General features: G+C 39.5%; 1 protein-coding gene across 5 annotated transcripts in view; it reads right to left on the reverse strand.

Annotated features, from left to right (window-relative positions):
• LOC129187506 (poly(rC)-binding protein 3) overlaps positions 1-27276 on the reverse strand; it is a 60134-nt gene that overhangs the window by 25031 nt on the left and 7827 nt on the right. For all 5 annotated transcript variants that reach the window (XM_054786930.1, XM_054786929.1, XM_054786928.1 and 2 more), the window contains exons 2-3: positions 6101-6250; positions 1759-1916 (exon numbers count right to left, since the gene is read on the reverse strand). In XM_054786930.1, the coding sequence (XP_054642905.1) occupies positions 1759-1833 (75 nt within the window). In that variant the 5' untranslated portion in view covers positions 1834-1916; positions 6101-6250. The remainder of the gene's footprint in view (positions 1-1758; positions 1917-6100; positions 6251-27276) is intronic.

Genomic DNA, 27276 nt, shown 5'->3' on the forward strand with positions numbered 1-27276 from the left:
TAAAACCACGGTGAATTTGGCTGAAAAATGTAAGCATTAAGTACCTTTTGTCCAAAACAATATCTTGTATCATGAGACACAGACAGAGGATTGTTTATTACATAATGAGAAGTCTGCTGGTCACAGATTGTGTCCTTGGGTTGGACACCCAACATTGTAAATTGGTCCCAGTGGTTCACTAACATCTGATATTATAGCTCACTACGATATGAATGTGTGGATGGTTGTCACAGAAACTAATTTGCTACCTTTGGGCCAAAGTACCATATAAATGCAGCAGACAGCTGATGTTATTGATGGAATGGTAGGTGTGTTACGTTTTGCTATTAATTGGTGCAGTGTTACCTCAAGACATGATAGCAAGTGCAGTCAATAGAGTCTTTGATAAACAAATAGATGAGCTCACTCAGAGCGGCACAGCACAAAAATACAATGTAGCAAACAAACAAAGGTAGAAGGGAATGCTAAGGCTTAACACAACATCTCAGCATGGAAGGTGCATACAGGACGCGCACAAACAATAATATAGGTGCTAGGAAGAGCTTTTAGGGACGCATAAAACATTTGAATCCAGAAAACTCAGTAGCCCAAAACATTGCATCAATCAAGTTTAAAACTAAAGCCTAAGTCACAACTGGACGTACGATTTTTTCGTCGTGCGATTTTTGGCGTTCCCCAAATCACTGCGGGGTTTTTTTTTCGTGGAAAACATAGTTGTGGTGACCATGAAGGAGTAAGATCTTGACATGTGTGGAGGATGTACCAAATATCTAAACATGTGTTGGCCATACTAATTACGTATGTGGAGTGCACGTGTGGTGCACGAAACACAGGATTATGCAAGTCCGACGTACAAAAAAATTTAGATTTTGCCCAAACCTGACACCAGCAAAACGTACGAAAGAAACACATTGACCGTATGGACGACGTACGAAGACGTACAAAGTGTGTTAGTTTGTCTTTCAACCTGAAAAAACATAACATCCTGTAGAGTTTGTTTGACATGACAAAGAACCTCTGCAGCTGGTCTACGGCCAGTCTATGGCTCAAAAGTCAGCATGTCCCATGTGCGCTTTCCATTTTTTTGCATGTAGACCGGCCGTAGAAACCCATATGACCGGTTGTGAAAGCTAGCAGAAAGCATTGACAATGGAATGTTCACAATTATTGTAATGTTGGGACGCAACGGCACACTGCTGTACTGTCGTACTGAAACCGGACTGAAACTGCAGCCCAAATACCAAGGTACAGACCGTACCATGTGTTACCTGTAGCCCTACCGTTGCGCCCCTATTGCATTGTAGACTAATCAAATTTAACTGCGGTAATCTCTCAAATAAGGTATCATGAATCCTTTTTTGACTGAAACTTTTCTTGTAGTCCCAATGAAAGGGTCCTTTTGCTTGTAACAATTCTGTTAGTGCCAAGCCAAGCCAAGAAGATGACATCGTGTGTTAATGAATAGTCCCTCCAGACCCACTTAACATCAATCATAGACAAAGTTATTACAGACTTGGCTGTATCAGCAAGAGGGAAAGACATTTCTCATGCGCTGCATAGAACCACATGGTGGCCGAGTGGTTGGCATGTCAGCCAGTGAAACACCTGTGTGGAGCTCTCCTGTGACCCTAACGGGGACAAGTGGTTTTGAAAATGTATGGATGGATATGCTGCATATGGATAGATAGGAATGAAGGAATATACGCTGAACATGTTATCCCTTCCTTAAAGAAAGTATCATGCACAGTGTTTGCTTACTTTTCCATGCATGAGGAGACGGATGGTAAGGGTGACATTGAGGCCACCTTCCGACTGGACTTTGGTAGACTCCATGTCAGGAGGAGGTATGACCGAATGATGCTGCTGGAATCCTCAAAAGAAGAAGGAATATGATGGTACTCCTGTCAGACAGGCACCTGTTAAACACACATTGCAATAGACACATATGCATAATGATACTCAACACATCTTTGGTATGTGTATTATTTGTGTTAGTTATTTATCTTGAGTTTCACTGTGGCCATACGTCAATATTGTAGTCCATGTCAGTCTTTTAAGTTTCTGGATTGTAATAGTTTTTCCCAAAGTTTGAAAAATAGTACACCAACGAATCGTGAATGATGTGTAAGTGAGTGATGCCACGCGTCTCATAAATATACTGCAAATTTTTTATGTGGGTCTAATCAAACCATAACCTTGTTTCTTCAATGTTTTGGAAACATATAAATTAGTAAAATTAACTATAGAAATGCATGTTTTTCTACACTTACGTTTCTTGAACTGTTATTTCATGATGAATTGGAAAATGTGCCCGTTGCTGAAACCTTTTTAATATGTTGCCTTGACTTCAGTTGCATTGTCTTTTGCATAATCATTTTCACTTCCTGTAGGTCGGTAATGTCTCATAGCAAATGCTAACAGGGCGTAATACGTGAAGTGTGTGTCTATTGAATGCTACGTAGCTATTTTGACAGAGATTGAGATTTTACGGATACTCGGGTTATGTACACAACTATTGATGAATTATGTGTAATTATCTTTATTGCCATATTGGATTGACTTATTTGTGAATGATATCAGCTACTTTAGCTACCTGGAAACTTTGAAACTGAATGTGAAATAATAATCATTAGTATTTAGTATAATAGTTTACCGGTTAGATTTTATATATATGTTATATGTTTTGTAGTAAGAGAGGGATCATTTCGACTTGAATGCTGAAAAAGTGTGTGCCCCCGATATACATGTACAATGTACGTAAATACTCATATTTATCAAGACAGTAAATATATATTTTCTATATTTATAGTAGGAGGTAAATCTTTGGGACTTGGTCATTTTAAAAGTAGCTTGCGGGCTGAAAAAGTGTGAGCGCCCTTGGACTAGACAGATGTGTGAGCAATATTTGAGAGAAATAGGCCTTTTGTGTACATAGAAACATTTTAGCTCATGAAAGATGAAAGTGTTGTGTTTATATTTGTGTTGAGTCCACACAGCTGTAATGTCAGACTGCTAGTATTATATGCACAAACAGCACTCAGGGACATTGGAAATTGTTTAAGAGTGAGTTTAATTCACCAATCCATTAATAAAGTCACAACCAGCTTGCTCTTATTAGCACAAATAGATTTCTCTTTGATGCTGTATTTAATAGGTTCTTCCTTGGTTCCAGAAAAATTCAGATGAGGAGTTTGTAGAATTAGTTTTTAATAATTCATAAGAAAAATAGGAATGCCATAAAGTGGTGCGTCACATGCTAATTAGGCTCAGCTGGCAGGCGCTTCCAAGAATGTTACATGCCAACCCTTGAATCATGAATCCTTCATGTGTTTGGTTTCTTACAAACCGACGTAAGAAAAAACTTACTAATGTAAATAATTCAAATTAAATGAATGTAAATTAGATTACAATTCTAGTGCACATGACAATTTTACCATTGTACTGTTACAATTGTACCTTATTATTACACCTTTAGATTCAGTCTTTTAGCTAGGTGCATTTTCAGTTCAACAGCTTCTCATAGAAGGCCTTCTGGCCACACACATACTCACACAGCACAACTAGAACACAACACTCACAGATAACCTACCCAAAATGTACTGCAAGGCGAATATAGTAAACAGACACGCTATCAGCATAGTTAGAACCAGTTCGAGCCAGTGTCCCTCACACAAACTTAACTTTCACTTTCTACAGGGGCACGGCAACTGCTGTATATGTACTTTCATTCAGGGCTCTCTTTGTCCTAGCTCCCTTGTCAATGAAGAGTCCAGCGCTGTACTTAAATATAACACTCTTATTTTTTTAATACAATTTGAAAGCCTTTTAAATGGTGTGATCATTGACTACTTCTCTAGCAACAAGGTCCAAAGAACCGGGAAGAAAGCCTAAAGAGAATCAATGGCCTTTACAGTCCCATTCTCTTGGCACCCATGCTGATGAGCCTTATAATGCTGTGCACTTTAGAATATTTTGTGCAGAGCAGATGCTTTAGAAGATTTGGCACAAAACGGCTCTTGGAGCTTTTTTGCCCCCTGTAATTGAAATCACCAGTGTACACTCTGTACTTTTATTGTTGCAAAGAGAACATTGAGTACACTTGATTGTCACCGATATTTTACACAATTTCCTTAATACCTGCAATTTGTATTGGGATAGCAGCCTCCACCTGCAGTACACTTTCTACACTTTCTAAATGGTCTTTGAGCGACGAGCAATTTTAATTTATAAGGAAAAATTGCTGCTGGGGTACAGAAAGGAAGGTTTTGATGATCTCTGTAGCGCCACATGCTGACATCATATTTTCTGCTTCCAGCAATTTGCAAGTAGCTACTGTGAGCACAACACATGCTCTCATTTGGCCCAAAAGCAAAATGTAAACCAGTTAGTTCCACTCACTTGGCCTGGTTGGGAACCTATAACTGACAGACTCACAGTACTTTGGCATTGTTACTCTGTCCATCAAGTACTCACTCACTTGTCAGTCAGTTACTTAGGGAGGAAATATGTATTTCACTCCATCAAATACAAATACATCAATAACATGGTGACATCACGCCAAGTACACTTTTCAGCAACTAGACTCATCAAAACACGGCCATGGACGCACAACAAAATGAAAAAAAAGACAAATATTCACAACAATAACACAATGACAACATTCACTGCCATTCTGTTGTGATGTCGTTATACAAGTATTATTGCCTCCACATTTGACAAAGCAGCTCATTGAGCATCTGATATAACACACATAAAAAATGGGCCAACAGATATGTTGCTTGACACAAAAAAATCTATGCAGAGACTGCAAGATACAAGATGAGTGAACAGCAGTCCCTGTTTAGCTAGCCTTGAAGTTTGGCATGAAAGTCAGATATTTTAAGCTTCATATAATATATCTATGAGAAAAAATATGGATTTAATTACTGCCACCTTGGCACACATTTCCATGGCTGAACGTCTTCTGGGTTTTTGAATTTTTGTTTATTTCCATCTGCATCAGTGCTTGTGTTTTCCTGGTCTGGGTCACGGAAAGATAGTTGGGACAGCTGATGGTAGAGGCAGCCTCCAGTAATACGTATACAGTCCTAAACCTTTATCAGAGGCACAGTATCTGTCCTCGAAATATGCCCATCATAACCAAAGACTCTGACGTGGTGAATGGTGTCTTTTGGAAATGTGTCTGTCTGCTCGATTGTACGAGAAAAAGCCTGCCACACAACGAGTGGACATAATATGAAAAAAGTATATAAAATCAACAGAAAATCAACAAAAAATGTACCACAACAATATGAAAACAATGTATCCCATGAATAGTTCCAAGAGGGAGGGTTCTTGAAGTGACATCACTTCTTCCTTCTCCAGTCTTTAAGAGGATTGTTTTTCAGTGGTGAAAAATGGGTAAATACTGTAAGTCAACATTTGAGCGTACTGTACATATAACACTGGAAATATGCTTTTCAATGTTATTTTGCACTGCAAAAATAACAAAATTCACATGTGTTTTGGTGTTATTAGCACTTTTCATGTTTCGGAATATCTTAATGACGAAACCACAAGCATAAATTGCTCTGAATTTGTAATTTGTGATTAAAAAAATTTGATAAATCTAAAATAAAACCTCAGCAGAATCAAGGTAACCTGCATAACTATCATGTATGTATTAGAGTTTTATATGTTTTACATATTGTTGTACACAGTATATAGCATCTTTGGGGCTTGAGGATACAAGACTAATATAAAGCCTTCATTTATATTACACTTGTAACATAAATAAGCCTACAGTTAATCTCCCATTAAACTTCGTCTACTGACAATACAGTAAATGCAGTGACTTTTAACTGTACACTTTTTTTTAAGCTGTGTGTGCGGACTTCTTTTTGACCCAGTAGGTAGGACAATGTGATTTTTAGAAAACATCTGTGTACATGTGGATTTAACCTAAGACAGGTAGAGACATGGAAAGAGACACCTCAGGCATGTAATTGCCTTTCCTTTAAAACAAGGCATACAACTCAAGAGTGTGAAAATCCTCTGACACGTATCAAGGCCACTGGCTGTCGACATGAGGGCATCAGATGAAACCACTGTCATTACTCACCAGGTTTGCTGCGGGTGATGTTTTCCCAGGTCATAAAGGACAGCAGAGTGAGGCGGGATATGAAGCAACAGCGACACTCTCACTTACGCATAGATCAGTTCATCAGCTTTTCGACTTCCATTCAAGTCCATTGCCAGCCCATGCTGAAGTCTGTAGGATTGAAATATGAAGAGCAAACTGAGACTCCATTTTTTTCTTGCTAGGAAAACTCGGAATTCTTATGTCAAAATGATGACAAAAACACACATTGGCCCCAGCAAAAGCATCAAAGGGACTTGACTATTAATTTTCCATTTCACTTTGACATTTCTCCTTACACGCCTGTGTGTGTGGTCTGGTTCTGTTTGTGTGGTGAGCAACACAATATATAGAGCAGAGTGTAAATTGAACTTCCCCTTCTGTGATTATAATCAATATACAGTAGATCCCTGATATTTGCAAATTTTACGTTCCGATATCACCCACGAATAAATAAACCCGAGTAATTGATACACCCATAAAAATGTCTATTTTTGACACAAATAAATAATAAACTAATAAAGTCTGGACTATGACGCTACATTGAGGCACCACCATACTCTACGCCGGTGTTCTGTTGAGCCCCGCATACTTGTCAAATTGTGCATCTCATATACGGAAAAAAACAGGCACAACACAAAAAGTACCTACTCACACAACCAGTAAGAAAAAAAAAAGTAATAAAAACAGGCAGATAATATAAAATAATGTTACATGTACTCAAAGTCCTCCGACAAGGATAAAGTATAAAATCACATACGGTATTCACGCAGTATGTAATTACAGTATATATTATACTCTAAAGCTGGACTAGATACTGTAAAACTTGCACCTTTGGGCGTCACTGACCAATCCTATGTGCATAGTTTGCCCATCTACAGTGATGTGTTCAACCAATACTCAGAACAATGAGAAATGACAAGTAACTCAGTGTGTAAGGAGAGTTGTAGTTGTTGGAAAAGTCTTGTCTATGCAAGGAAACCAACCAATTTCAGTTAACTAAAATTAGCTCCAATTTAAAAATCCCTCATACATGTTCAAATTTTGCTGCTTGTATCGCCTCAAGAACCCTGTCCATTGCTGTTCACGAACATATTTGTTTATAGTCACGTTACGCATTAATATTGGTATTCTGCTCTTTACTTTTGAAGGCCTTTATAACCTCTCCCCAACTCTGTACATCAATACACCCACTCATACGCAAAAGGTCCTTTTCTTCTAGGGGCTATCCACACGGATAGTCACCTCAATATTCCTTCCACCCACTTGACCCCAGTGGCTCTTGCTTAGCTGCTCTGCTCACAGCCTCCAGAACTCGATCCAGACATGCATAAGTTTGACTATTCTTTCTTCAAATTATTTAGAAAATTGTATGCTTGTGATTGATTTAGTTATAATTTCTTATTATCATAGTAGTAGAATTGTAGTTATGGAATACAGTGTGATGTGCAGTACAGAATGTTAGGAACAACAACAGTGGGCGTAAGAAGAAAATCTAGATTGATTACATCAAGGATCATCAATTGGCGGCCCACGAGCCACATCCAGCCCCTCAGAACTTTTTATCCAGCCCCCACAATAAAATGATTGGTTACTGAATTCAGGATAAAGTCCTGGGATATTAAATATGTGAAATTTGTTTTGGATTAGAATTTGTAAAAATGGACCCGATCTCGTTCTTTCAGTCTCGACCCCAGCTCATGACCATAGGCGAGGGTGGGAACATAGAGCGATCGGTAAATTGAGAGCTTTGCCTTCCGGCTCAGCTCTCTCTTCACCACGACGGTCCTGTACAGCGACCGCATTACTGCATATGCTGCGCCAATCCGCCTATCGACCTCATGCTCCAACTTTCCCTCACTCGTGAACAAGACCCCGAGATACTTGAACTCCTCCACCTGGGGCAGGACCTCACTCCCAACTCGGAGGGAGAAATCCACCCTTTTCCAACTGAGAACCATGGCCTCAGATTTGGAGGTGCTGAGTCTCATCCCAGAAGCTTCACACTCAGATGCAAACCCAGCAAACGCTGCCGGTCACAGCCCGATGAGGCCATCAGGACCACATCGTCTACAAATAGCAGAGACAACATCCTAAGGCCCCCGAACTGGACTCCCGCGACACCTTGGCTGCGCCTAGAAATTCTGTCCATGAAAATTATGAACAGAATCGGTGACAAAGGGCAGCCTTGGCGGAGGCCAACGTTCACCGGAAACAGGCTTGACTTACTACTGGCAATGCAAACCAGGCTCCTGCTCCGGTTGTACAAGGACTGAATGGCACGTAGTAGCGTGCCACCAATCCCATACTCCCGCAGCACCCCCCGCAGGACACCGCGAGGGACACGGTCAAATGCCTTTTCCAAGTCCACAAAGCACATGTAGACCCGTTGGGCAAACTCCCAAGTACTCTCCAGTACCCTTGCAAGGGTGTAGAGCTGGTCCAGTGTTCCGCGACCAGGACGAAAACCACATTGCACCTCCTGTAGCTGAGGCTCGATTAACGGTCATACCCTTCTCTCCAGCACCCTAGAATAGACTTTCCCAGGGAGGCTGAGGAGTGTGATCCTCCTGTAGTTGGAACACACCCTTCGGTCACCCTTTTTGAAAAGGGGGACCACCACCCCAGTCTGCCAATCCAGAGGTACTGTTCCCGACTTCCACGCAATGTTGAAGACACATGTCAGCCAAGACAGTCCCTCAACATCCAGAGCCTTGAGGAATTCAGGGCGAAACTTGTCCACTCCCGGAGCTTTGCCACTGGTGAGCGTTTTGACTACCCCAGATACCTCAGCCACGGTGATGGACTCTGCTTCCTCTGTGGAAGGTATGTCAGTGGGATTGAGAAGGGCCTCAAAGTATTCCTTCCACCGTCTGACTATATCCTCAGTCAAGGCCAGGGATCATAGATCGATCATAGACCTGCGGCCTACGGTGTCCTGGTGCCATGTGCACTTGTGGACATCCTTATGTTCGGACATGGTATTTGTGATGGACAAACTCTGGTTCACACAGAAGTCCAACAGCATCACACCGCACGGGTTCAGATCGGGGAGGCTCCCAGTCACGCCCCTCCAGGTCACACTGTCATTGCCCACATGGGCGTTGAAGTATCCCAGCAAAACGACAGAGTCACCAGTTGGGGTGCTCTCCAGCACACCTCTGATGGACTCCAAGAAGGCTGGGTAGTCTGAACTGCCGTTCGACACACAAACAGGCAGAACCTTTCCCCAACCTGAAGGCGTAGGGAAATGAACCTCTCGTTAACCGGGGATGACTCCAAGACAGAGACACTGAGCCGGGGTCTATTAATAAGCCCACACCAGCTCGACACCTCTCCCCTGCAGCAACTCCAGAGTAGAACAAGGTCCAGCCCCTCTAGAGGAGTTTGGATCCAGAACCCAAACTGTGGGTCGAGGTGAGTCCGACTATATCTAGTCGGAATGTCTCAACCTCACTCACAAGTTTAGGCTCCTTCCCCGCCAGAGAAGTGACATTCCATGTCCCGAGAACCAGATTTGGCCGCCGAAGACCAGGTCGCCAAGGCGCCCGCCCTCGACCGCCACCCAAAGCACGATGCACCGGACCCTTATGCTTGCCCCCGCAGGTGGTGTGTCTACAGGGGGGCTTGTGGCTTGTTCGGTCTGAGCCCAGCCGGGCCCCACGGTGAGAGCCCAACCACCAGGCGCTCGCCTGCGAGTCCCTCCCCCAGGCCTGGCTTCAGAGTGAGGCCCCGGTATCCCACGTCCGGGCGAGGTGTGTTCCCTCCTCATGTGTTTGTTCATAAAGGTCTTCTGAATCACTCTTGGTCTGGCCCATCACCTATGACCTGTTTGCCTTGGGAGACCCTACTAGGGGCATATAGCCCCAGACAACATAGCTCCTAGGATCACTCGGGCACACAAACCCCACGGTAAGGTGGTGATTCATGGAGAAGTTGATAGGTGATGAACAGCCTATTTCACTTTAATGGTTGTTTGCAATAAATTGCTTACTCAAAACATTTTTTGGCTCACTCCCATTTCTTCTTTTTGCATTTTGAAGGTCTACTTAGAACCTCCTGTAAGACCTCCTGTAAGATCCTATAAGGCAAAATGTTAATTCTTGCCATTTTTCAGTGATGTTAAATTTTTGATCAGGAGTGTATATACTGTATATACAGCTGGGCCTCACAGTGTCTGAGAAAAATCCTGTTCCTTGGCAAATGTAGTTGATGAACCCTGGATTACATATTTTATTCATTCTGACTGCGTATCGATAGCAGTTTGATTCAAATGACTGGATGTTGAAATTACTTGGTGTTGTCATTTAAAAAAAATAATATGCAAGTATTTTTGGTTGTCTTTAGACAAACGAGTTCCGGTACAAGGCAATCTTGGCCACCTATTGGGTCATCTGTGAGAAATGACAGTTGAATTGATGGCTTTTCTGACTGCCTGCTGTTAAATGCATTTCCATTTTTGTTGAAGTGTCGGGCATTTCAGCAAAGCATGAATAAACGGCATGAGCAAAGAATCATTTGTCCGGTGTTTAACTCATTCCAAGCATTTACAGACACAAGTGGCTTTCCTGCAACGTGTTTATTCAAAGCTTGTTCTCCAAATCTACCGTGAAAACTAAGTAGAATACATATGACAGTATTAGCAAAACAAATAAATAAATTCAACATGCACAGCATGTCAGCATAACAAAATGACATAATATAAAAATACACCAAACATAAACTTGTTTACCTCATTGGCATAATAAAAGGAATTAGACAGCAAAAAAGGTAGCTCAAAAGTCCATCTTTTCTTCTCTTAGTGAATTGCAAAAACATTAGGGTAGCAGGGAAAAAAAACTTCCACTAAATTCAAAATAATCCTTCAAAATAATAGCATCTTTAAACTTCAAAATAAAACCAAGAATTTAGCAAACTTAAATTACAACTCTTAATGAAACATAGCTATATAAATGCAACAATTACACTCCCACCAAATCACATAACTATATGTGGGATTCTTGTTAAAATTCTGGTTGTTGCAATAAAACAACTATTTTGCTTATTTCACCTCACTCTGCTTCTATCAGAGCAACCACCTTTTGTGCAGGTACATCCAGAATCACTCTTTTAGTAACAGGTTTTCCCTTTTTATCAAATGAAGTGGTGCTAACAAGCAATCTGACCTTTCTGACTCTACTATCTGACCGTGGAAAAACGTCAGTGATCTTGGCTGGTCTCCGTTCACTGCATGTTGTCAAATAATCTTCAAGAAGGACAATGTCATTGACCCTTGCATTTCGTCTGGTTTTCTGCCACTTTTGTCATATTTGCAAACTTAACAGATACTCATTGTTCCAGCGAGCCCAAAACTAATTCGCCAAGCACTGGACTGAACTATATGTGACGATTAATAATTAATAAGCAAAACCATTGATTGGAAAAATATGTTATTTAAAATTTATTAAAAACAAAAGAATAATGGCCGCACGGTGGCCTAATGGTTAGCATGTTGGCCACACAGTCAGGAGATCGGGAAGATCTGGGTTCGAATCTCTGTTGGGCATCTCTGTGTAGAGTTTGCATGTTCTCCCTGTGCGTGCGTAGAGTTTTACCCTAAATTGTCCATAGGTATGAATGTGAGTGTGAATGGTTGTTTGTCTATATGTGCCCTGCGATTGACTGCTGACCAGTGCATGGTGTACCCCACCTCTCACCCGAATATTGTCATAACCTCATAAAGAAATGTCCTGAGACAGCTGCTGTCAAGCCTTTGCGCTGACAGGTCTGGAATGGCAGTCAGAACACTGCTTATTGTTCGATTCAGCAGCAACTTCTTGTCGTTTTACAGAAGATCTACTTGACCCTTCTGAACCACTTTTCAATAAGGAAGCAGCAGAACTTGATTTGGAAGAGGTGGATTCAAAAATAGAACCTGCGTCCGGCCAATCGGGATTTTCTTCTTCCAAATGTTCTACAGCCAGTAGACTTGAGACCCTGCAGGCTACAATGAAATTTGAAATTTCTACACACAGATCCACTTTTTGACGTATACCTTTACCTGGGGCTGAAAGTTGCCGTAATTCGTCTTTCTTTGCACATTTGGCTAGAATTTTCTATTTGTGATAAATGTAGTTGAATTTTTCTTGAACTACTTTAATTTCTCCATTACTTTACTTTTCCCCGTTTATAGAGTTTGTTTCTTTGACTTTTTCTTGGCTGTTGCACACTCTCTGCACTATCATCAGGATGGCTTTTGTCTGCACTTCCCCTGACCTGAACTGTTGGCTTGCTTGTCTTTGACATTTAGCTTAATGCTTACTATACTTATTTCACCTTTTGAAAATCGTTAGAATAGAAAACAAAATGTGGAAACAAAATGCAGCTCAACTCTGACAAGCCTTTTACACTTCAGGCACACAATATATAACCCCTTTGCATGCTTAAACACTTAAGGTTAAACAACTTATACATTCTTGTTATTTCAAACACACACTTTGTTTAAACCGTTTAAACTTGTAACTTTAAATGTGACCTAAACAGTGAACTTATCATTTTCTTCATGTGAGGAATACTTGTCACACACATTTGATTTATCTTTCACAGTAAACTTAGCAAACAGTCATAAAGCCCTCTTATTTGACACCTCTTAATTTGTTAGTGCCAGAATACTTATGGCTTTATCTTACAAGAGCTGTTCTTCAACTGTGCTTCTTCACTGCCGCTTCTCCATGTGCGACTCCTCCACGTGCACCGTGTGGAAAAACATGTACAAATGTCATTTGTGACCGAGTCTGACTAGATACATGTGGTGCATCTTGTGAAACAGATCATTGAGGTTTGGATTAGAGTTCCCTATACCGCCATCTAGCCTCTGTTTGCCCCTTTTATTTGCAGCGACACACGGCTGTACAATTCTCTCAACACACACGCACACACCACGGTTGTCCAGACTTCGTTTTTGCAGCAGGAGGTTGCTGCCCTCTGTTGGTGTTTTACCTGAACTACACCACCACATGCAGCATATTACATCGGAATATCCTCTCGCTCCTTCTCTCTCGATCTGCTTTTATAGTAATTATTTGATCTTAATATGACTACAATATTTTATGATTACAATGCATATAATTGTAAGGTTGACTAATGTTTCAATACAAAGTGCTGGCTTTATTCCTCCAAAAGGATGGCAGGGTGGAATTAAGTCAATCATCTATATGTGGACGCACCAAACATTAAGATAGATCCTCAGACACCGCAGTAATCTGATCTTCAGTTTTTGTGCTGCACCAAAGGACGGGTTTAGTGTTGACGGTCCCTCGAGGTAAAAAAAAAAAAAAAAGAGTCGATTAGCATGCAGCATGAAAGTCAATGGAAAAGGGCCCTGCTGTGCTCTCCTGACAGTTTTAATATTTAATGATAAAAAGACTAATGATAATTCTTCTTAGCTTAGCTCTTATCCTCTATCATTAAATATCCTGGCATTATCTTCACCTCATATTAGAGCACCGACCTCACCCCTTCATTCAAACACACACACGGAACATTATGGATTAGGGGTGAAATTATTCATTTTAATAATGATTCGATTCCTATCATGATTCATGGTTGCCGATACCATTCAAGGACAACAATGATTCATTTAGAACGATCTGATGCCATCCGAAACGATTCAGTAACTTTAAATCGATTCAGTGACTTTTTGGCCAAAGATTCAACCAGTGTGACTGTGAAATAAATACCTGGATACTGGACAGGGCAGCTGAAGTTTCCTAGATTCCAGTTGTTTTTTGTAAGGGACTCAGGTATAAATTAATTGTGGATATAAAAAAAAATTAATGGCAAATGCATTCACATTTTATTTGAATAAAGTACAACCAACACTTCAGGTTGAATGAAGAGGAGGTTCACCTTTTCTGTTCAATATTCAATACATTTTCAATAAAAGTACAGTAAGTGCAACCGACATTTGAACAGTAGGTTTATCTGTTACTTCTGCTTTTGTTTTTCAACATATAAATCATACAACATAAATATCAAAATAAAGTACATCAACATCTCTTCAGGTTGAATTAACAGTAGGTTTACCTGCTATTTTAGTTGTTGTTTTTCAACCTAAAAATAATACAAATGCAACATTTATATCAGAAATAAAGTGCAACTGTATATCTGCTACAAGGGATGAGCGAGTACACCATCTGTATCTGTTCACGCATCTAAATTATCTGTACTTGGAATGGGCGGGGCTTGAACCGGTACATTATTTTGAAATTGACAAGGATTGATCAGAAATTGCTATATTTATTGTTGTTTATTTTTCAGCTATATGTGTATCGTGTATGGGTGTAAGTGATCTCTACGACTTTATTATTTAATTATTTTTTAATGATCTGTGTGAAGTTGGTGATTCATGCAAACATCCAGTGATGGCAACCAGGGAAATTATAATAATTTAGAGGGGTGAACAGATACAGATACAGACACAGATAGTGGTGCACTCACTCATCCTTAATGGCTCCTCTCTCAGGCTGTAGCGAGTCTGTCTAGGGAGGGGCGGTCGCTGTGTGTGACAGAGCGTGAAGAGTGAATACATAAGTAGTTACCCAATGAAGATTTTCCTACATCACGATTACTGATAATGACGAGCTGTACTCGTTTCATGCTTGTACTCGGCAAAAATGCAATGTTCAAGAAATGCTTATCTAGGAATGCTCAGAGAAAAAAAGACACACAGCAGTTCAGTGGTCATTTTCACACACAAAGGCCACTCACAGGGCTTAGCTGGACTCATCATGCTGGGGAAATGCTGCTTTGCTAGAATCATAAGTCTGTATACAACAGATCACTCAAGTCCGGGTTGTGGCACAGACTTTGCTTTGAAGTCATTCAGAGGGAAGTCACTCAGTCTGTGGAAAAAGACTGCGTCTTGTCATTTATGACGAGGTATTAGTCATGCTGTATTTTATGTGCAGCAGCTTTCTTCTCTGCTGCCTTTTTAGGGTTTTTTTTTTTTGTCAAAACTGCTTCCCAAGTCAACTCAGAAGAACTTGAAAAAAAGCCTAATAAATTCAATTTGAACACGCAAGTTCAGAATCAAACATACACACTGAAGGTCAATTCAAAATTCTTTGCTCACATCTGTCCTGTATCTAATTTTTTCATGTCAGTGTAAAGTACAATTCAGTACAATTCCGATTTTTTTCAAATGTGGCTCAGACCTTGTTCGTATGTAGATATAAATTCAAAGCTACTGCAGTCTGAAAGGTGAGATCTCACATATCCAACCTACATCGTCGAAAGGTGTGTTTTGCTCTGCGAGACTTGGATACAGGTACTCGCCGATGGAGGCAAAAGCTATTCTTGTCGTCCGAAAATTGTTTGAAAAAAGTGTCAGTGAAGCGGCTCACATCACCCACCACTCCTGACTCCAACATTCACCCACACGCACCTCAGAACAGACGTCGTAGAAAGTTCTCCATAAAATGGCATAGCCAAACGTCCTGCCCTATTTATTCTTACTAAAGAAAATGTTGACTCCCTTTGCACAAAATCCTTTAAAGTGCCGCAAACACGCCAAGGAGAGCACAAATTGAGGCAATGTTTACTTCCATAAACACACTGCAGAAGAGTGTGATGTCATGCTTGCGCACATGCGCATAACTTCCTAGACGCTTAGCGTTCACATTGACAAGTCACATTTTTTTTGTAAAGTGAACAACCACGTAAAAAATACAGTTTTATCAAAAAAATCAGAAAAGGGCATCATGCCATGCAGTGTGGATGTAGCCAAAATCACACAAGCAAGTACCAAAGTACCAAACGCAGGGGGAAGTTTGTAGTAAGAATCAGGCAGCTAACTTGATGCAGTCTAATGCTGCAAAAATGTCCTTGAAAGGGATTGTGATGAGTGCCATGAGGAGGTACTGGGTACATGTGACGGTCAGAACATTAAGTTTGCTAGTTTGACCATGTAAAAACAGGCACATTCATAATCACATGTACTTACAGTATTTTGCCGTATCTTTGATTTCACATAGCAACCCAGAAATGAATGCTACACCAAGCATTAACTCTTCCAAATTCAAAAACTAAGAAGCAGTGGCAGCAGCTCCAATATGTAGCGTTACCTTTCGATAATGGCATTAGGTATTGTGGGCGAGCGTGTGGTGAAGCTAGCCGGCTAGTAGCTAGTCGGTGAGGTGTGGAGAGGTGTCACTACGCCAGAAACACAGTTCTTCGGCGTAACAATGTTAAGTTTGGTTAATATGCAGGTCACATTATGTACATGGAGCGTTATTGGCGGTTTTTGGAGTTTTTTTAAGAGGGCTCTATGGGCGGAACAGGTGCGTCCCGATACGTCCTTTCATAGCTGCCTCTTTTTACCTGTTTTTATATCTTTACAACACACAGAAAAGAGACGTGTGTGTTCATGTCTCGCATAAGGATTGCGGGTGATGGGAAAAATTCCAAAAAAAGGTAAGTTTTCCTTTAAGAGTCAAGGAGTGAGACTTACCAAAGTACGCTTGCACAGCCGCACTGGCTGGCATCTGTTATATAAGTACATACAGTGCTACCTCCATTTTTATATGTCCCAGTTTTCATAAGATTCACTTTTCAACAAAAATGATTCTCCAAAATATGTCTGTTTTTGTACACTGGCACACTGCACCTAAAAAAAACTAGTCTGTTTGCCCATTTATCATTCTGCAGAATCGAGTGCCCAACAAAGAATCCCACCCCTTGGTGACTCAGTCTTGTTATCAATACATTGTCCAACGGTGTTCGGAACATGTCTTTATTAATTATAATAGTTGTGATTAATCGAAATTAACCAACATCGTGATTAATCCGATTAAAACCTTTAGATGAACCTAGTTTGAAAGCATAGGGGTTGGGGAATAATCGATTCTTAGATGCATCGCGAGGCAAACATTGACAAATAAATGGAACAAAAAAGACGGAAAGCGGAAGTGCCGCACGAAAAGTTTATGGTGGTGCATCTAAGTGTAAGACGCTACCAAAATGGCTGAGCGTAAACTCCGACCCGCATCCGCTGGATTTTAAAGCGAGCGTCTGGAAGCACTTTGGCTTTCACGCAGTTGAAGGTAAAAATGAGATGAACAAGAGCCATACATTATGCAAGCTTTGTCATACAAGCGTAAAATATTTTGGTAACACGACAAATATGAGAAACCACATAGCACGTTTCCACATGAACGAGGAGGACAAACAGCCATCTGAATTTGCTGCCAAACAGAGAACCATCGAGCAGGTGATAACTTATTTTCCACCCAACTCGGAAAAGGCGACACGAATCACAAAGTCAATCACAACTTTTATTGCGAAGGATTTGCGGCCATATTCGGTTATTGAGAAGTAGGGCTTTTGTGCTTTGTTGCGCACTTTGGAATCCAGATACAACGTCCCATTGCAACGTTATTTCACTGACACTGCAATTGTGAATAAGGGCAGCCTAGTTTTTTTGGTTATTCATAATTTACTGACGCCTGCGAGCATTATTGTTGTATGAGAGCCGCTGGTACAGAAATCTAGATTTTGTATGAAAACTGTTTTTGGCAGCAAAAGTATTATTTTGTCAGAGATTCTATGCTCAGGATTTTACTTTGAATTCAGAAGTTTTTATTTATTTGTGAATAATGGCAGATTTTTTATGTTGGTCAGAATATGCTGAGGTTTGTTCATTTTATACATGCTGCTACTAGCGCACTTGACTTTTCCTGCTTGTTCTGTGCAATGGGAAATATGTTGGTAGATGTAACCTTCCAATTATTAAAAGATAATGGAATAAGTGAATCTGTTTCATGTTTATTTTAATTGTGGATCATTACAAATATCCTTTTTTTTAATAGTGCACAGTGAGTAAAAAGAAATTATATTTAGAAAAAAGTATCCCCCCCAAAAAAAGACAAACTATTGATCACAAAAAAAGATCGCATCCAATCGTGAGGTGGCCAGAGATTCCTACCCCTAGTCACAAGTCATGTAAAGCAATTCACTTCAACACATCTTGAAATGTAAAAGCTGATTCAAAGTGACATGAATGGGAGTTTTATTTTCCTAACAAAGCAAAAAAATGCGATGAAAGGACATTCAGTATGATCTGAAAAGACCTTGAGGCCATCCAGAAGCAAGTGCAACTGCACAAAGGCATTACAATTTATGGTTAAATTTACATCATCCTATATTTAACATAGATATCCTTTCCATGACCCCTTCACTACGTTTTTGCATCTACACCGGACCATGCTTGCACTGGTGTGTATTGCACATATGCATAGGTTGAGGAGAGGGGGTGTGAAAGGCAATTGGCAAGGCTTCAACCGTAGATGGAATTGCCAGTTATATATCATGATGCTGGACATATTTATGTCCAGAGAGGCTTGCTTTTTTTCTGCCTGCTCATCACAGCTACTAGCAGGCACTAGACTGGGTTTCTGAAGTGTACGATGCTTATGTTGTGTGCATACAATCGCAAGACTGAGAAAATGCAAATGAAATAGGCAAATTTCACCCTTTAATTTCGGCCACAGTCACATGAGGCCATTTGTGCTGTGCTAGAATTCGGTGTGATTTCCTCTGCCTGTCCTGGCCCCACTGGTGTCTACACCAAACATTCGTGCTTCGGCCTATTTGCTTGAGCCATCACGTCTATACTGGTGTATTGCTACGATTTCTTTGACTTTGTAGATTTAGTTTTATTTTGAGTCGTTTTTTTATTATTATTTTTTTTATTTTTACATTTTATTTTTTTGTATTTTAGTTAATTTTTTTGGAGCCATTCTGATTATCTATTGTGAAAGACAGCTGTCATTAATTACTTGTGAGCACACCCCCTTCTTGCTTTTGCATATTGTAGCTCCACTTAAAACTTCATTAAGATCCAAATGTGCAAAATACAAATTCTAGCAATTTTTCAACTGGTCTCAAGATTTTGATCAGGAGTGTATGAACTTTCTAGTGAGCGAGCGTGCTATGGGTTTTCACTTTTAGATTATTTGGAATATTTCTATTTATTTCTCTAATGAATTGTGTCAGTTATGATTAAGAACTGGCGAAAAGCGACTCAGCTAAGTTTTGCGCATGCATGTGCAACTTGAGCACAGATGAGAGTCCTCACACGAACCAAACATTTTGGATTTTAAATGTGAAGTGGGCACAAGCACGACCGAAGTACGACTGGCCATAGGCATGCTATCAACTAGCTTTTTTGCAGGGAGGTCACGACCAACAGCCTCTCAACAAATTTCCTCAGTGTCATCATTGCGAGCATCAACTAAATAAGACTTATTTAAAAACATGCCCGCCACTTGAGATGCTTTGGGTAAACTTTGAGAGGAAAAAAAAACCTGCGTGCTTATCTGTTTTAAGGCTCATTTACAGTATATGCTGTGTGAGTGTGAGTGTACTAAACAATTTGGCAAAACACAGACAAACATGTCATTAACTTGCGATTAGTCAGTGTGATGGAGCATTCAGACGCTTAAGTGACAGATTTCCCCCCCAGGAGCATTACAAATATTAGTCAAGATGACACTTCATTATCTAACTGGATGCGTGAATGATCACTGACCAAATAATATTTGAAAATGTCCGCCCTGTTGGAGTAACAATTAGCTCTCAAAAGTCCATTAAAATGAAAGCACATTGCACAATGTTTTATGAATTGCGTGTTTGCGTAACATTAGGAAAAAAATAAAAAAAACAGAACATCATAGTAATATTGAATTCTTAAAAATGTATATATTTTAAATATTGTAATAAATGTTTAAATAAATATGTCAAATATGTTTGCATTTTGCCAATTTGTTTATTCTGAGCTGGAAGGTGCTGGTCACTGCCGTCCTTCCATAGAGAGGAAAAGTCAGCAATGGTTTTTCTTTTGTTTTTTTGACAGCAGCAGTGCCAGCTGGGGATCAGCAAGTCAAATAAATATAAAAGATAAGACCACAAATGTTTAAAAAATAAGATTTTTTTGAAAAAGAGGAAATAGTTGGTTAAATACAAGAACATATAAAACTAACATTACATACATACCTTGTTGTTAAAAATATCAAGATCCTAAGGTCATGTTGTCTCTGAAAATGCTGGCTCCATAGTTAATCAACGTAAGGAGGTCCAATATGCTAGCTACGTTGCTATCTTGTAATCAAATATCAATCTAAACCTATTTGAAATTGCTGCTGTCGGTTAATTATCAAAATGTTTGATTTCCTAGTATTGTTTTGGGGAGGATGAGGATGCTTTCCACCATGAAGACGAATCACACTTGTCCTTTTACTGATATGAAAGACATGTCCTTACATGACATAAATTTGCAAGCAACACTTTCACTGTGTGGTTTTGCAGCCCTCCAAAGCAAGGGCTAATATGAGCACAGGCAACTTTTAACATCTTCCCCCATTTATCCCTGATGATAGGTGAGCTCATAAGTGTCCTGGGCATAGCCGAGCACAGCTTTTTGGGGGCTTATGTCAGTGTGACCATGGCTAAAGAGCATTAGCAGTGCACTAGTTAGTCATTAACACATCAGTCACAGCGATCTAATTTACAGTATCTTATTTTGAATTGTGTAAAACTATTACAGGCAAAGAATGAATAGAGTAGGAATGTTACAAAATTTTGAAACATGTAAAATCTGATAAAACATGACTTGAACTTTAATTTGATACCTAATTCACTTCTCTACCTCAAGTATTAAAGAAGTTACAGCAAATCTTATACAGTATCAGGAAACACTGAGTCAAGGCAAAAGCTGTGATCGACCCACGGACCTGGGCAAGTACATTCATACTACAAAATATATCACTTATCACTTAGATTGTGACATTTTGTTTTAAAAGTCAACGAAGTAGCCATTTACATATGATAAGGAAAAAGTCCAGGGAAGAAAATCAAGTGTCAGAATTTTCATGTAGGCTTTGCACTCGCAGTGCAGCGGCACGCTGTATTTGTTTCCACGCCACACTACAAATTGCATGCACGCAGTAATTCCGGGCCAAAATTAACATAATTTGCACCATCACATTTCAATGAAATTTCATCTGTCGATAGATACTAAAATGAATCTATATCCTGTATACCTTTTTATCTTATCCTGAAGCTACAATCCATGAGTTTGAAAGGTTTAATGTTGGACTTAACTTTCGAAGCACTCTTATGACTCGATGTGGTCCAACACTCAGTTTAAATGCAATGTGAAACTGAAGAGGAAGAAGTAATCTACCTAACAACGGTGTTTATGAATGAAAATGCACCGGATATCATATGAAAAAATTGCATTTTTAAGGACGTCCCCACAGACTGTCCTAATTGACCACACACGCAGTGACAGATTTTTGCATCGCTAAAATACGGGGATTGTAACATTCTTAAATACAGACCCACCATCCACCAGTACGAGCCTGGACTTGTTTTTCAGAGAGGTTGTGTACCGAACAAATATGCACATTAGCACTTAATAAGGTCAACAAATCTTACCTTTATGGATTCCCACATAATATCAACATTTGGGACCAAATATGATGTGAAAGAAAATGGGGAAAAATACAGTATAGTAGTCTATCTGTACAGTGTTGGACAAAGTTAGGTTCAAGGACCGTCAAACAAAGTGGGAGAAAACTCTGCTAGCATTAAACATGCAACTGGGGGTTTACTAAATTTATTATTTTTCAAATAAAATATTGGCCCATATTTCCAAAATTGATATCCCTTTAAATAAAATCTGATGTATTTATTGTAGTTGCGTAACAAATGGTTTACCACAGAGATTTACGTCCCTACTTATATTAGATACAACTTATTTGTATCTGCGATTAAGTGCAATTATGAGTTAACTATGGACAAAATTTGATTAATTGTGATTAAATATTTTAATCGATGGACAGCTATACTTATAAACAATTCCTCATCAAAGGATGTGTCATTTTATAAATATATGGTGTGGATTAGAGATGCTCAATATTGGCTTTGTTACCGATATCTGATATTGTCCAGCGCTTCATTTCCAATACCGATACAGGCAGCAGCTCTTCCCTCAAGGTCACATCTCGTGTAATGAATGAACACGTTATGCTTCTTTTACTTGACGTATTTAACAAATAAGCACTGTTTGTGCAAAATAGCACCAATACTGCAATATGTGATGTAAAATATAGAAAACATGCCATATTTATTTTAAACATTTTGCCTCAAAAAAGTAATTCAAAAAACCATGACCAATAGTCAACTAGAATAACATGTCCTCCTCTTACCCTCCTAGAATCTACAAAAAAGACTAAAAGATAAATTCAGAAATAACAAGGCCGGTAACACTACAAGTAAAAACATTTTAAATGTAATTTTTAAAATTAAGTTAATCGAATTTTTACATTTAAAATGTTTTTTTTTTAATTCCACATTGCATAACCAAAATTGCAAATTTACAATTCAAAGGCTAAACTTGTATATAATATGTATATGATATAATATGTATATAGTAATTCCAAACCGAGGACATTCTGAGCCAGCAAGCTCGTTGCTCTGTGGAGCACGACGTCATCGCTTCTGTGCCGATATCATTATCATGATAGAAAATCCAATACAGATATAAACTGACATCTCATTTTTATTTCAGTATTGGCCCTTTCTGACCATATTGTGCTGCTGGTGAAAAAGGGTCTTGTGTTTAAACCAATATAGCTGGATAGAGAAAACGACAACACGACCTACCTATAGAAAAAATCACCCAGAATGTGGTGTGCTTAGGATCAAGGAGGAAAACAAATAATTGTGTGTGTGTGTGTGTGTGTGTGTGTGTGTGTGTGTGTGTGTGTGTGTGTGTGTGTGCTCTGTATGTGTCTCAGGGGAAGCCAAATATATCCTGTTTGACTAAGCAGCATTTGACACCTTCAGTACAGAGACAACACACTTTGATGTCCCACGGTTTTGAACCCCTTAATCCCAAAGAAGGGGAAAAATTAAGAACCTCCTACTTGTGGATGTTTCCGTTTTACATTACGGACGCTCTCTCTCTCACACACACACACACGCACACACTTGCACGGATATTAGTGACATATAGGGATTTGTGCCTAGCTTCCATGCATCCATTATTTATCCCCTGGGTATCCCCAGGGTTCCTGGAGAACTGGCATGACACCCACAAAACAGTTTAACCCCATCAGGCAAGCAAAGTCCCAAAGAAGTGCTGTTACAAGGACGCCTGTGTGTGTCAAATTGCTGCAGAAACTATGACATCATACAGTTTCATCTTACAGGAAGGATGTCAAGAAGGATTTAGTCGAAGGATCAAGTTTCATCTTAGTGCATGATATACCGTGCTGCTGAAGTCATCTTTCCACTTTAACAGTTTCCTTTGGAAGAAAAGATAATGTGCAAATACTGTATGGAGTATTTGGAAAAAAATACTGTGAAAATTATATTAACACAAATGTATAAGGAATCTAAAGTGCTCCTCTCAGCAAAACATGACTCACTTATTTTAACGTTACTTATTTTCTCAAAAATTGTGTTAATGTGTGCGCAGATGTTGACATATATACCCTTTTTTAGACATTTCCTCACTAAAACCAGTCTCTTTCCCGAGACTGGAGAAGGAGGAAGTGATATCACTTCGAGAAACCCTCCCACCTGGAACTACCCATGGAATACATCGTTTACATGTTGTTGTGGTGCATATTTTGTTGTTATATAATTTTTTTTATATGATGCCTGCTCGTTGTCTGGCAGGCTTTTGGTCAAACACTTGAGCAGACGGAGTAAGCATGTTCACATTTCCAAAAGACAGCGTTCTCTTAGGTATTGTGTTCGGCACATTTCGAGGACAGTCGTTTTGAGGAAAGGAAAGTTTGGGACTGAATGCGAAAAAGCGTGCCACAGTGTCAGTAAGCAAATCCACATTTTTTTTCTACAAGATATATTCGACAAATCTTAGAAGCCAAATTTCAGCCACATTTTAAGGCTAAACAGCGACTTGTCAGTCGTCTTGTATCTTGCAGTCGATCGGTCAGTATCAGTAAGTAAATCCACATTTTTTTTTATTAAATATATCGTACGATTCTTAGAATAATATGGGTTTTCATGCCAACTTTCGAGGCTAGCTAAGCTGTGATCGCTGCTCACATAGAGCTGCATAGGTCTGTCAGTGTCAATCACCGCCCGTCAAACAACGTACGTGTTGAGGCCAGTTTTTTAATGTGTGCTATGTCATACTCATCACGACACAATCTCAGTGAATGTTATTAGTGTGTATTATTGTGATTTCTCTTTCTTCGCTTTGTTGTGCGTCCATGGCTGCGGTTTGTTTCTTGATGTGACATCACAGCCAAGATCGGCATTGGCAGGGGTTCAGAAAACTCACTGAGGTGATAATCACTTCATTTTGCTCGTATTTTATAGTTGTTTACTGGTATGACAAAAATGCTTGATTGAGTGCTTTCATTTTGTTATTTTTTGGTGACGTTTCTTTAAAATTGTACTCGTATAAAAATAGCTTGAATAAAGTCATACTTCCGCTAAGGCTGCATGCCAGTGGGGAGTACAGGGGGTAAAAAAAAAACCCAGTATTGCACTTCATGTACAGCACAATATTTCAGTATCTGCTCTGACACACTTTCAGCCTCGTAAATTAATAATGTAGAATGATGGCTGGCTAAAAAACATCTGTCCTTTCCTTAGAAAAAAAAAGACTGCAGGTAGAGAAGAACATACAACATCAAAGGTGGCCAAATCATTTATCCTCACGTTTCTAATATTATGCATCCAGTCGTTCAGTCATTGCTCTTCGTAGTGCACAATTCCTGAAACGAACCGCAGAGCGGTGTTTTTGAAATTCTTCGTGATTAATGTATTTGGCGGTGCACATGGGGGGGGGGAGGGAACAGGCTAATGGGATTTTAAGCTCTCCATCGCTGACTTCACACCAGAAGTAGCTAGAAGAGAAAGCATTTTCCCTTGAAGTACACACCACCTTTGTTACATCTGCTTAAGCACACACGGCTGCACTCTTGCTGACTTGGCAAGGCTATTTGAATGCTTTGGGAGCTGCTAAAAAATGAATATACATACAGTATATATAATTTACTTCAGAGGAGGATGTCTCATCAACAGGAAGCACACTTTCTCTTATCGACAACTAGACAATAAAGGAAGACCAGTTGAAAGAGGGATTCCCATCCCTGAATTAAACCTTGCAAGATTAATAAACTATAGTACAGTACATAGTCCTCATTATTCCAGCTAACCTTGGGCAAGAGGCGGGGTACACCCTGGACTGGTCGCCAGCCAATCATAGGACACATACGGTCTAGGCAAACAACCATTCACTTGCATTTATACCTATGGACAATTTAGAGTCTCCAATTAACCTAACATGCGTGTTCTTGGGATGTGGGAGGAAGCCGGAGTACCCGGAGAAAACCCACGCACGCTCAGGAATAAACATGCAAACTCCACACAGAGATGCCCAACGGAGATTCATACCAAGATCTCGTGACTGTGTGGCCAACATGCTAACCACTAGTTCACTGTGTCTTTATTTATGAGGGTTTTATGAGGGTAATATTTTGCAACCATTTGTATTGTATGTACTTTATTGTCCACCATGTCCACAGATGCAAAATTGGACCATTGGAACAGACGCTGACTTTCTTTTATAAATGTAATCCTGATACAGTGTAATCATGGTTTATTATATTCTCATCTTCTTTATCAAAGGTCTGCCACTTTGGTGTCATGGTGGGTTATTTTTTACTGAATAAATAAGAGCGGTCTGTGTGTGATGTATGAACAAATAAACCACACACACATACCTGTAAAGATGATTTAAAGGATCCATCATTTCATGGCATTTCATGGCTTCACTTTATTCTGGTTTTTCAAAAATATATTAAATAATGCTGCCCATTATTAGTAAAAAAAAAAAAAAAAGGTGCACATTTAAAAAGATTTTACATATTTTTTGCCTAAATAAACATAAAGACATAAAAATGGCTAAACAAACCAAAACACAGCTATAAGGCATTCAGAAGATGCATGTAAATGTCTGCATTGACTGCATTGTAATTCCACAGCACCCAAGCTAGTATTATACACACTGGCCCAATTAACCTATGACTGGTGTTTCTTTTGACCGTCTTACAATAGAAGAATATTGTAATGGATCTCATATGCTGTAGCTAAATGAGGCACCCTCTGTATAAAACAGATTTAAATAAAACCCATTCCATAGTTATTATAGTTATTATAGTATTATAGTAATACAGTATTGGTAAACGTGTATCTTCGTGCAGAAACACAATATTGCACTTAATTGCGCATGCTGTTAAATTTGTGTTGGCAGCATGTGGATAAAGGACTCATGCCCAATTGCATCTGCCCAAGAAGTCACAATGGCCTAAAGTTTAGAGCTGTCGTCAATCAGTTAGAAAACGCAGTATAATATCAACTGGTGTGCATATATTCATTTCTATCTACCAAGGTTACTTGTTTTTATGTACCATATGTTGTTTATACCCATGCACAAGTGCATTACATGCACGACATTTCATACATGTTATAGGTTAATGTGACACCATTTAGTGCTGCATTTATCATCTCCCACTAGTGACCTGGGAGATGTTTCTCATTGCGCACAAAGTGCACCAGTGACGTGCGGTCAGGAGAGGCAGGTGAGGCACAGCCTAATATTAATATTTTTCCATAGAACTGTGCTATAAATGTATTTTCTGTATGATTCCAACTGTTTGTAATATTTTCTTAACAATCGCTGAATTCGCTGATGATCCGATGATGCCGCAAAGTGGGAATCTGTGCCTCATGTGGGTACTAAATGAATGCAGACTCAACCACCTGCAAAAGAGGTTGAAGGTGATATTGAGCAAATAATGTCTTGTAAGTAATGCAACGTCCCCACAGAGACACACAGAGTCTCATGCTCTTTTTAAGGAAAACTGGAATTTTGGAATTTTTTGGGGGGGGGATTTTGTCCATCATCCACAATCCTTATGTGAGACATGATCATATGTTTCTGTTCAGTGCATTGTAAAGATATAAAAACAGATGTTAAAAAAAAACAAATCCTAGCTAAGAATGCACGTAATGGGAAACACTTCTGAAAAAAAATCCAAAAAGCGGCAACAACGCTCCATTTACATATAACGTGA

This window comes from Dunckerocampus dactyliophorus, chromosome 9 (genome assembly GCF_027744805.1).
Source record: "Dunckerocampus dactyliophorus isolate RoL2022-P2 chromosome 9, RoL_Ddac_1.1, whole genome shotgun sequence".
In the NCBI taxonomy this organism is placed as follows: domain Eukaryota; kingdom Metazoa; phylum Chordata; class Actinopteri; order Syngnathiformes; family Syngnathidae; genus Dunckerocampus; species Dunckerocampus dactyliophorus.